Here is a 12,783-nt window from a genome sequence, read left to right as displayed (position 1 = left end):
ATGTACAGACATCGACCTGTTACAATTTTATTATATGTATAGATTTAATTTTATAATTTAATAATTTTATTTATAAATTAAAATTCAAAAAAAAAAAATATTTGAAATCTGATAATTTTGACAATTACTCAAACTTTTTTATATAAATATAGAAACTCGTTAAGTTAAACTGATTCAAAATCAAAATCTTGTAGAAGATTTTTCAAACCCTGGTAGGTACAACTAAAAGTTGTCCAGGAAATTGCACGATAGGAGCAATTTAAAAAAAATTGCGTACGTAGCTTTTGCATAAAACCATTCAGGTTAAGAAGGCTGTTGCAGATGCTACTTACACTACTCCTACTCAAATCTTGGGAGCCTACATGATGGCGGATTGATTCACTTTTAGCCAACCCAGTGGTAAACTGATGCGTAACGATTAGATTGGAAGTCGATCTTGATACGATAATTTTATGTGTAATTCTAAACAAATTTGCCGAAAAAACCATGGGGTTTGGATGTAGTGTCGTAAAGAAGTGATAAATTTTGTATAAAATCATAGCATGTTTTTTTTTTCTATGAAAGGTCCAAATTGCAATTATCTTTTGATCTTCGATTTTTTACTGAATGTCGTTTTCGTACGCAAAAATTTGCAAGAAACTGGCAAAAGAGGGGAAATTGAGAGAGCAAAAATGACAGCTGAACTTGCAAGTTTTACTGGATTTTTACTGGATAAATTTTTACTAGCAACTATTTGCTAGGAAGGAAAGCAGCTGAAGGCTTGATGCTTATTATAAATCACATTAACAAAATAATTATTTGTGGTGCTTTTAGAGTTGCAATTGGCAAAATAAACCTATTTAAATATATAATAAGATAAAAAATACTAGTTTTCTAAGAAAATTGCATCGGAAAATGCGTTTTGCGTTTTCTTACTTTGTTGCATATTTCACTCATTGGGAGTACTCTCCTCCGTGCTTACTCTCCGAAATTTGGTTACTGGCAAGTTACTGGATATTTTTTTGCTGGAGAATACGAAAACACAACTTTTTTCTCCTCCGATGCTATACGCGAAAAAATTGACCTGCCCTAATGTACATATATAAAATGAAATCAAGAATACATTAACTTCCCTGCAGCAAAATTGAAGGAACAGTCTGGCAAAGCGCTAGCTCCGTCCTACAAATTTCAGAACTACATATCACTTAACTACTGCAAAATGGCTGCAATGCAGGACAGTTGAAACTTGCGATATGTTAGTTGTGCTGTCCTCAAAGTTTTTCACATTTAGCATGTGAAAGCTGAGGAGGAAATGCACAAATTCTCATTTCCATTTCCCGTACAATGCGAACATAGCTACGCGGGAGGACCTCCGACTCTAACATCGCTGATCGCGAGTTCAAAACGTTGTGATTTGCAGATTTGATAAATTGAAATTGTTGCGTGCCGCTCAAAAATTTGAAGATAAAATTGACAAATGTAAAATAAATTAAAATTAAATTAAATGCAATGCGTAAAAGAAGATTCATCAAAATTTTTTTTTAACTTTTTGCACCAGATCTCTGCAAAATCAAAACAGTTCAGAACGAGTTCAAAAGTTCTGCAGAGGGGGGGCAATTGCCACTTCGTAGGACATGGCCGTGTTAAAAATGACAGTCGAACGCATTTTTAATTTGGGATAGATTAAGAACCAGTACCGTCACTTTTCCTGCTAGTTCGCTGCGACTTCCGAACCAGTTTAATTTGCTGCGGGGTACTTATTCAGGTGCAAGTATAAAAAAAAAAACAGCAAATAAATAAGTGTGTGTAGGTTAACGCTCCCAGCATTGTCATAGAAACCGCCACAACAGCTTTGACTTGCCACAAACATGCGAACTAATGCATATGTAGATATGTAGGTATTATAGCTGTGCGATTAATTGATTACTCAAAATTTTAATTAATCATAAAGTAAATAACTCAATTATTCGATTAATTGGAAATTATGATTACTCAAAAGTTCAGTTACTCGAGTAATCAAGATTTTTGATTAACCAAAAACAAAAATATTTGAGTAATTTGCTTTATGATTAATCAACATTTCGAGTAAAATGAGTAATCAACATTTCAACTCTTTACATATGTTAAAGTTCCTTGATACTTTGAAAACAACGTTTCTGTTTTCAAAAATTAAAACGAAAAATTTTTTCATATACAGAATGTAAAAAAGAAAATAAGCATTTTCCAAAGTAAACTCTTTTAACGAGCAAAATAATTTTTTTGAGTAATCATATTTCAAGTAACTCGATTAGTCATCGTTTTGAATAATCAAAATCTTGATTACTCGAGTAATTGATTAACCGAATAATTGATTAACCAACTTGCTCGAGTAATCGAATAATCGCACAGCCCTAGTAGGTATGTATATATATATATATATGCATATTCTTCTTTTTTCTACCACCAACATATAAACAGATGTACTATTTACAAACGATGTTATGAAGTTACATATGTATGTATGTATTTCCGCGGCGTATTTTAAAGGGAGCAGATGATACGCATCGATAATTTACATATTGACAATAATTTTAATCTACTTAAAAGCTTTGTGTCAAAGTTGAAGTGTTGTTAAACATTGTAATGAATCGTGAATAACAACTTGACGCTGGTACTTATATACATACATACATATGTAAATTCATACAAATATATGTACGCACTAACGTGCATATATACATGACTGTTGATATAACTAAGTAACAAGAAATCTAAACCATTTTTTTTTACATACACCAAAGGTGTGTTTAAGAAATTAAATTTGTATTTATTTTTCGAAATCTTCAAAATAGGGATGGATGCTATTTGATTTTTGCTTAGGTTCATCCTTCGGTTTTCGTAATAAAGAAATTTTTTTATGAAACGAGACTTCCGAAAATCGACTTATTTTTTTTTCTATGGATAAATTTTCGAAAAACTTTCAATTTACCATTATTCAGCTTAAAAAGGCGCTTCCACTTAATCACGTTTATCTTACGAACCAATTTAACAATTTTAATAGGAAAAAATGAAAGCTAATAAAAAATTGTCCATAAACCATAGACTAATCGTCGTTTAAAGTACAAAACCGCGTATCAAAAAAAATGCAAAATCCCGCAACAAAAATTTTTTGCTAAAATTTGGATTTGCTCAGACAAGCTCTTTGCTTCAATCTAGAAAATAATTTATGCAACCTCACATACGCGGTTTTGCATTTTGTTGATACGTGGGTTTGTACGTTACACGACGTTATACATACATATATGTACATGGCGTATGAGAAACATTTTTTCCTGCCCATATTTCGTACAACAAATCTTTGCACATTTTCATTTGACCACTCATTCTCTTTTTATTTAACAGAGCGGGCTTTAAGGCAAATGAAAAAAATTTACGCAGAATTGGTTATTTTTATGGTTAAGTTTGAAATTTTTTCATAAAAAAAACCCATAAATCTGGAATGATGAATTAATTTCTCAGAAGCTATCAAAGCTATTGAAAAGTTGTGTATACACGGAGGAGAATATGGAGACATTTGTAAGCTTTCGTTTGCCATATTTTGTATTAAAATTGTTTAATTGTTTCGTAAGGTATGCCAGATTAAGTGGAACCACTCTTTTTAAATCTGAATAACGGTGAATTCCAAATACTTATCTCGAAAATTTATCCATAGAGAAAAATTAACTAGATTTTCGGAATCAACGAGCGAAAATACGCGAAGAATTTTTTGTGAACCTCGAGTGTGACTATTCACATTTAACCCGTTATCATATCTGGACCGCAATTACGCCAGAGTAAAATGGGTATATTGAGGAAAGTCTTTCCCTGAAATGCGGGTGAGAGTTGGTAATGTGTGTTAAATGCCACTTGATGATACTGGTATTGTTCCTCAGTTCAAAGATATATCTTCTACCGTGGGCAGAAAGATGTTGAAATTCAACTAATTTATATCGTTTTGCGTATTTTTTTTACAAGAAGTTCACGATGATATGATTAAAATTGCACAAAGCCGTCAGTAAATATTAAATATTACGGGTTTTTTTAGCTACTTAAAAATTGCACGTTTTACCAGAATTTCAGCGGCTATGCAACTGCATTCTAAAAATTCAGATTAAAAAATTCCAAATTTTGATGAAAATTGAAATTTAATTTTTGTAAATTCAGTATAAGGTTTGAATGATTCACTTATGTGGTTTTGGTAAAAGTATAAACCACATTTTTACAAAAAAAAATAAAAATGGAAATTGGGAAAATATTGCAAATATTTAACAAAAATCACCATTTTTGATCACCGGTGTATATCGCACGCCATGCTATATTTCATGATGAAAACATATTAATTATTATTATTAGACTATTTTATTATTATTTATTAGACCTATTCTCTCAAAAATACTAAAAGTGGCCCTCAGCGGTTCTGTTTGCCTATATATTTATCATGCTCTATTCTACTAGATACCCGGCATGCATGTTTATATGTAAGTATGTAGTACATACATATGTATATATCTAGCTCTTTTTATTGTTTCCCCATTTTGATACAGACGTTTATCATGTCAATCCACATACTCGTTGCATAGTACTTTTTATCAGTTTGACTACAGCAGCACTTATGAAAATATGCTGCAACGTAGCGTCCGGCTTGCAATGACAACTTTTGACCAACAAAAATAATCAATCATTATTAATTTGAGTCTTCTTCTCCCATATTGCCATTTTGGCAGCTCTCCCTGGGGCAATGTTGTTTTCCTCGTTATACGCGGCTATGACAAAATAGCCATGTGACTTGCTGCTGCCGGAAAGCGAACTGTTGCCGCTATTTTCCCTGCGCCGGCGCCAACTTCATCGTTAGCTTTTGATTGATGCCACTTCCGGCGCGTGCGTCGCTTGCGCCTCTTGCCTTTGGCACTTTGGTAGCTATTTTGTTGGTATGTCTGTCAGTCAGCTTATCCATCTACGCCAGTCGACCGACCGGGGGAAAGTTCCAGTTCTCTGCCAGGCACTCACTATTTTGCTGCAAAACGTACAAATAGTTTTACTCGCTTTTCCTGCTTCCTGCCGATGTCCTTAGGGCATCCTGTTTCGTTTCGCTGTTTAACGCGCATTTTTCTTATTCCTTTTATTTGTTGAGTAGGTTGGGTTTAAATTTTTCCATGTACTAAATTGTTGGCTTTCTGCTTTTTACTTCGTGCTTCCGTTTGTTTATTTATCCATTTTGCTTGCTGCTTGCCTTTAGCGACAACTTGGCGAACACTGTATGCCTAATTTTTCTCCAGAGAATAATGTGTACTTACATATCTATATAGAAGTGTATGTATTTGTGTAATTTAAAGTAGCCTTTGCTGTGGTAGATCAGCGCAGCACGGACGGCGCTAAACTTTGACGGCTGACTTTAAGAGTTTATATAAATTTTAAGAGCTCACAAAAATGTGGCATAGAAAAGGAGTTTTATCATTTTGCATGCAACTGTTTTTCAGTCTTTCTGAATAAAATGTACGTGAATACCCTACCCTGGCTTTTCTTTTACTAATCGAGCTACCGCTTTTTGGTGTTCACACACAGTCAGTTGTATAACAATGCGCTAGAGTGATGGAAAAGTTTGTACCATCTCTATAACACCGGGCGACAAAAAACAAAAAAAAATTCAAAACACACAAAGGAATCGATACACTCACGAAACTATGGGCCAAATATAGTAAAACTGCGTTTTTTAGGTTTTTATTAGGACGTAAGGATTTTTTTCAGAGGATTTTGAAATTTTAAAAGTATGATTAATTTAAAAAATTATTTAAGAAAATCAGTACAATGTAGAACAACAATGTGGGTACCAAATGAGAGCGAAAATTCTGTAAAATTTAAAAAAAGAACGAATAGGTATTGAAAATGTGCTTTTAATAAATTTTATCTTTTTAAGTTAATAAAGTTTGCAAGACGAAATAAGGTGGTGACGTCGTGCGTATATTCGTCCTCAAACAATTATTAAAAAAAAATTTCAAATTTTCATGGATACTTAAGGACAAAATTTGAAAAGGACACTTTCCATAGCGATTCGCCCTTATGCACCAAAAAATGTATTATGTTATCTTACATTGCACTGAATTTTTTAAATAGTTTTTTGAAATAATAATTTTTTTAAATTTCCTTTAAAAAAGAAATCCACACGTCAGAGAGAAAAACAAAGTACGCAGTTTTACAATAATTTAACCCATTGTTTCGCGAATATATTCATTTTTTGTGCGTGTAAAATTTACTGTCGCACGGTGTAATTGACTTAAAAGCAAAATTTAGTGGATAATATTGGAGGTAAATAAAAGTATTTGAAAGGTGGTTAAAACTTGAGTATACATTACCAATTACAAACCAAATTTTAGTCTATTTGGTATTTTTTTTTATAATTGTAATTTGTTGTAATTCTTTTCAAGCCTGTTCTTTTGCAAGAAAATTAAGCTACTAACGATGCAAATGGATTGTGAATGGTCAAATGAAAATGTGCAATATTTTTTTTTTTGTATGGAGTAGAAGCCAAAACATGCATGACCGTACTTCTACATCCTAGTACATGGCGTATGAGTAACATTTTCCCTGTTATAGGTTGATTTATTTTTCATTCTCAATGAAAATATACCTGATTTGGGAAAAAAACGTACAGCTCCCTATTTACGGCCTAAAATCTATTTCACGTGTCTCGTCTTTTTTTGTGTGTGTCATTTTAGCGTCCGTACAGTGTTATTAAACATTAAATTAACAAAAGAAAAATATCCGTCAACATCTTTTGCTTCTATTATTTTTTTACCATTGTAATTTAACCATGGCAATATGTTACTTCAAACAATAAATTTTCCCTTCGCTTCCACAACTTAGTCTTCGCTCCCGTATGACAGATGCTAAATACAAAACACAGATTCACATACATATGTACATACATACTTGCATAGTATGAAGCCATATAGCCACCCCGGCATCACTTTCTTTAGCATCGCTTTGATTTATGACCTTTTCATTATGTTTTGTACAGCTGCTAACACTTATTTATATGCATTACTACCAGTCGTCACCTACACAAGTGAATGCAACTACGAGTAAAATCTGATTTCCATTATCGCTTTCATCATTCTCACCTCGCCTTTCATACACACTTCTGCATCATTCACAATTTGTTGACGTGACATTAAAATGTGTGCTGTTATAGCTGCGAGTATTTATTTGCGCAAAGCCATTGAAAACGATGTTAAGAAATTGCATTTACTCGACTAAAAGGTGAAATCCTATAAGTACTTAGATAGATGGTGGCAAGTAGTAACTTCTCAGTTTTCAGTTTCCAGTTTTCGCTCTTGGCATGTGAACTATCATTGTCAGCGCGTCTGCTTTGAATTTCTAAACTAGTAGAACGTGGCGTAAATGTGCAGGAATTTACTTAGAATGCGTGAGAAAATACATTTCAACTTGCAGTATTTACTTGTACATGCACGTGGCTGATGCTTATAAAATGGATTTTTTTTTGTTATAAGAGTATGAAACTAGTTACACAGAAATTTGCTCATATTTAACGGTAGAAGATTCGTTTATGGCATACAAAAATGTATTAATATTGTATTCACAGTAACGAAGTAATTGATGGAAATGCCCAATTTGCGCATCTAAGTTCCAATTAGGAATTCGCATATTTCCATCTTCTATACTTTGAACTGTTTGACAGCTTGAGATAAAGTGCTGTTATAGTTCCACCTCAAAGCCCTCTAAGTAGTTGCGAATGCCAGGGTGGAATGCGATCTTAGTACCATCCCGTTCGCTCCGCCATGCAATATTATTACGGCCCATTTAAGAGAAAATCAGACGCAACTGAAAAAGGTGAGGCATAAGTCTACTAGTTATCACGGCGACACCGTGAGCATGACCTAACCCTTTATTGCAGTCAGAGTATATCGACTGCTCAGTGGTAGATCGACCTTTCTCGGCAGACGGTTCGAAAACGCCCTATCTCAGAAAGTGGCTCAAGAATGACCTACTTCAGAATTTTGTTAAAGAACGCCATATCTGAATGTAAATTCAATACAACGGCAGCTGCAATAGGGCGTTTTTGGAACCATCTGTTAGGGTGTTACTAAAGCTTCTACATATTTTGAATTTCTAAGTGTTATGTTTTCTTAAGCGGTCGCAATGAAAGACTTCAAAGTGTACGTTAGCCATGAAAAAGTTTGAATTTCAAATGAAAAATATGAAACCTCACTTTTCTATAAAATGAAAATAGTTACATCTAGATATTTATTTTATAACGACACTTTTTACTTGTTGGTGGTTTTTGATCTTTTGTCTAGATTTATCTGGCCTGCCAAACTGATTTTGTATTGATTGCAGAGAATGCTTTTCTTCTTACTCCACACTACTTAAAAATCTCACATCATCATTTACCTACTCCTTTGCACAAATTGGCGTTAATTTCTTATTTTAAACTCATCACCATATAATAAATATGCCGCGTCAAAAGTATGGCGCATTTTCTTCCACCTCATCACACCTTAAGCAAAGTGGTTTGGTTAAGATATTAGATTGTGCATATACATACGTATGCACAACGGTTCTATGTTATCCATGAAAGTAAAACTCTAAACACATAGCACATTTATGTACATATGTATACATGTCACCGATGTTTATTTGTATGTATGTATGTGTTTCATTATGCTGTCGTATTCAGAGCACAAAAGTTTCCACGAAACAGTAAATGTTTTGTCAACATCTGTCAGCGCCGCCCACCTCTCAACTCACATAATCCCAACGCACACGTTCGCGCTGTTCCAGCTTCTTGAATACAAACATATACATATACACACTATATTATTCCAGCGATGATGGCTTCTAGCGGTAATTAAAGCTGACACACTTGCACTACATCTTTACTTATCTAATCAGTGCGTGTCTACTTCATGACATTTTTCACATCCTACCAGCGCACAGTGGTACAAAATTGGCAGTTTGTGTTCACAATTCACTGGGGCCTTAATTTTTCATTAAGCTAATAAAATTCGCAAAAGACCAGTTGAGCCCGATTTTTGAATTTTCTTTTCTTATAATTTTTTTTTTGTGCAAAGTGCAGAAATAGTACCAATTTTGAAGATAATCGATTTTCCTGTTCCAGTTAATAAATGTTGCTTAAAAAAAACTAGTTGAAAACAATTTTAAAGTTATCCCAAAACGAAAAAAATAAAAAAATTTAATGTTATAAAAAAAATTTAAACTAAATAAATTTTTTATTTTTTTTTTGTTTTTTGTAAAAATTTTGGGTATACAGTTTTATAGATCATTAAATTTTGGTATAATTTGGTGAATAATCAAATTAAGTGAAAAATGAAGGCTCCAGTGAATTGTGCACACTAAATGCCAGTTTTGAGCCACTGTGCAGCGTCTGTCTGCCTGCCCGACAACCTAGCTGACTGCGTGGTTGCTTGCTTGGCTGTCAGCCTAACTGCCATATGTTGTTTAGCTAATTGCTCATTTGGGTTAAAGTGTCGTCAACCGTATTATTTGCATATCCTGTAGTGAATATACCAACAGATGTACATACATATATACAATGTTTTCATTGTACTTAAATCGTTTGCTTACCAAATGAAATTTCTGTGTTGAAGGGAAGTTTGTTTGCATCGTTTAACTGATGCAGTGATTGTAATTTGTATGTATATATATTTATTTGGAATTAAATAGATACATTTACTTTTTGTGTTATAATAAATATACATATATACAGCGCTCTTCTCGGTGCTTTAGGAGTTCAATAATCTTTATAAATGCGATATGTTGGCGAACCTCGCTTAGATTAGAATCCTGGGAGTAAAAAGTACTCTGTGACGTAACCTTTCTCTTATCACAAATCCGGCACCGTGTGTGGGCTCCTTTATTTGACAGCTGTAGTGACTTCATTTAATTTTCAGAAACTTTTTAATTAAATTTTTTTAAAGCTACTTTTTAGACTTTATGTTTTTAAAATGAAAAATATTTTTTTTTTGTAATTTCATTTAATTCCTTGGAACTTATTTAATTTCTTTTAATTAATTTTTTTCTTTTTTAATTTAATTTTCTTTAAATTTCTATATTTTACTGGTTAAAAAGAAAAATATGTTTTTATTTCATTTAGATAATATTTGGAAACTTAGTTTAGTTTTTACCTTTTCTAATTTTCTTTTTTAATGCATTTTTTGATTGCTTTAAAAAGAAAATATTAATTTTTAGATTTTGTAGTTTTAAAATTAAAAACATTTTTTTTTACAAATATTTTTTTTCTCTTTTATTTTAATTTGCTTTTAATTTTTGGATCTTAGTCTTTTAAAAAGAAAAAATATTTTTTATTTAATTTTATATTTAAAAACCTGATTTATTTAATTTCTATTTAATTTTTTATTTAGGTTGCTTTTATTTTTAGATTTTATTCTTTAAGCAATTTGTTTTAATTCATTTAATTGTTAGAAATTTAATATATTTAATATATTTATTTTTTCTTTTTTAATTTTTTTTTTTAATTTAGATTGTTTTCATTTTTAGTTTTTATAATTTTAAAAAGAAAAATTAATTTAACTTAATTTTTGGAAACCTGATTTATTTATTTTTTTGTATGTAATTTTTTTAAAAAGAAAATATATTTTGAAATTTAATTGAGTTTTTATAAAGCTTATTGTTAATAGGAAACAGAATAACCCTAAAACCTCCTCGTTAGCAGATCTTTCAATTAGCCCTTCGAAAGACGGAAAAGAGTTTTAAATGTCATTTATTTTTATTAGCAATTTTTTTCACACAAATAAAATGTTGCTTGGTGGAGGATAAATTAATGATTCGAATATGAAATTTATTTCCCATTCCCCCTTTTCTTTCTTTGCAAACGTGGCACACGCACACCAGTATCTCACGGCCTCATTGGACATCCCGGCATCCCACTTGCCGCACCAGCCTTGGCGCATTATCCAGCACCGCTGGCTGTTAAGTAAGTAAAAAAATAAAATTAAACAAAATTGAAAAATGGTGTAACGGGTAAATACGAGCAGGGTGAAGGGAGAAAAGTTTGTAATCGAGGCTGTTGTAAATTAAATACTGCGTATTATTTGAGTTCTGCTACTTACAGCGCTTCCATTAAATATTAATATTTTCCTTTCAAACTAAATTTGTGTTTTTTATTTTGAATTTTATTTTCGCTTCTCTTTTGTAGGGCCGTTGCCGCCCCCGCTTTAGTGCATACCTCCGTCGCTGGACACGGTGTGCATTACGGCTACTAAGGCGTCAAAAACAAAAACATACATAGCGAAGAGAGTACAAGAGAGAGAAAAGGAGTTGGTGAGAGAGAGCGCGAGAGGGAGAGAGAAAGGGGGAAATTATGAAGCGAAGTAGGCGCACGAACGGCACAGCGCTGGATGTAGGCGTAGGGCGGTATGCTCGTTGCTTAGTGGTCGCTGTAAACGTCGACGTCAACGCCAACGCCGTAAAATTTTTAATAAAAATGAAAAATGAAACAAAAGTAACAAAGATTAATAAGGAAAGAAGAAGAAAAACAACAGCAAATAAATTCACTTATAACTATGTAGGATAACAGCAGGAAAGGAAAAAAACAATTACAACAAGAACAAACATAACAGCAATGTATAATGTGCAACAACAACAGCAACAACAACAACGACGCAAACGACAATACAACTATGAATAACAATTAAAATAATAACAGCAAACAAAAAAAGCAAGCATTTAAGCACAAAAGCAACAAAAAAAAAGCTTATAAAAATAGCGGAGTTCGAAGCGGAGGCATTGCAGTAAACGAAGGACGGTGTCTGCTGCCGGGTGATGAGTGGGGAGCTGAAAAAATTGCTGCATAATTTGCGCATAACTTACTTGATTTTCCGCGCGTTAAACGAGTAGTTAACAACGTACAACAGCAACAACAAGCATAGCAGGCAGGTGTCGATGTTGCCACATGACAACCACAAAAAACAATCCACTGCACTTAAACTTGTTGTGTGCCGCCTGTGTGTGTGTCCCACCCGCATACATACATACCTTCAAGTATGACAACTCTGCAAGCTGTAGCGCCTAAAAATATGCCAAACAATGAAACTGAAGCTGAAAATCGCTATAGCCAACAGCGCAACCGCAATCGCACCAGCACTTCACCTACATTTCGAATTCATTTGCAGTTTTCAATTCTCGAGCAGTTGAAATTCGATTTTCAATTCGTTTGCCTCTTCCGCTACGATTTTATTTTTTTTTAATGTTTCTGGTGTTTATTTTTATTTTTTGTTTATTTGTGCTATGAAATTTTCCGCACTTCTCAATCGCTTGACATCGTTTCGGGATATGCAAATATGTACAAATAAATATTCAAATGTATGTATGTATGTATAAACGGATGTGTTTCCACAACAGTCACCCCAAATAAATCGTTTCACTGCATTGTTATTCTCTCAATTTATGTTGTTTTATCGCGGTTAAATTTTATTTTTAAATATTTTTTTTTATTTTAATTTTATTTTGTAAAATAATATTTGTCACTTTCCCTACGCAAACACGCATTCATCTTTGTTTTCCATTCTCATGTATGTAATGTACTTTTTGCTTGTGCAAATTTTAACGAAATTGTCGAATAAAGATAATGCTACTGCTATGGAGAAGGTCAAGGTTGTGTTGGTTTTATTTTTACAGTTTTTTGTTTTTGGTTGAAATATAAATATTTTTGTGGTTTCTGGGTGGTTGCCATGACTTAAAGGAAGCTGTACATATGTATATGATTTTAGCTTGAATTACATTCATATT

General features: G+C 32.8%; 1 protein-coding gene across 1 annotated transcript in view; it reads left to right on the top strand.

Annotated features, from left to right (window-relative positions):
* LOC108373326 (cuticle protein 16.5) overlaps positions 1–12,531 on the top strand; it is a 20,656-nt gene extending 8,125 nt beyond the window's left edge. Inside the window, exons 5-6 of the mRNA XM_017629196.1 lie at positions 10,888–10,969; positions 11,192–12,531. Coding sequence (XP_017484685.1) covers positions 10,888–10,969; positions 11,192–11,258 — 149 coding nt within the window. The 3' untranslated portion in view covers positions 11,259–12,531. The remainder of the gene's footprint in view (positions 1–10,887; positions 10,970–11,191) is intronic.
* The last annotated feature ends 252 nt before the right edge of the window (positions 12,532–12,783 follow it).

Source organism: Rhagoletis zephyria, unplaced genomic scaffold (assembly GCF_001687245.7).
Source record: "Rhagoletis zephyria isolate East Lansing unplaced genomic scaffold, Rhagoletis_zephyria_1.1 Rzeph_scaffold_06598, whole genome shotgun sequence".
Classification (NCBI taxonomy): domain Eukaryota; kingdom Metazoa; phylum Arthropoda; class Insecta; order Diptera; family Tephritidae; genus Rhagoletis; species Rhagoletis zephyria.
The sequence above is the reverse complement of the archived record's forward strand: the minus strand, read 5'-3'. Positions and strand labels throughout refer to the sequence as shown.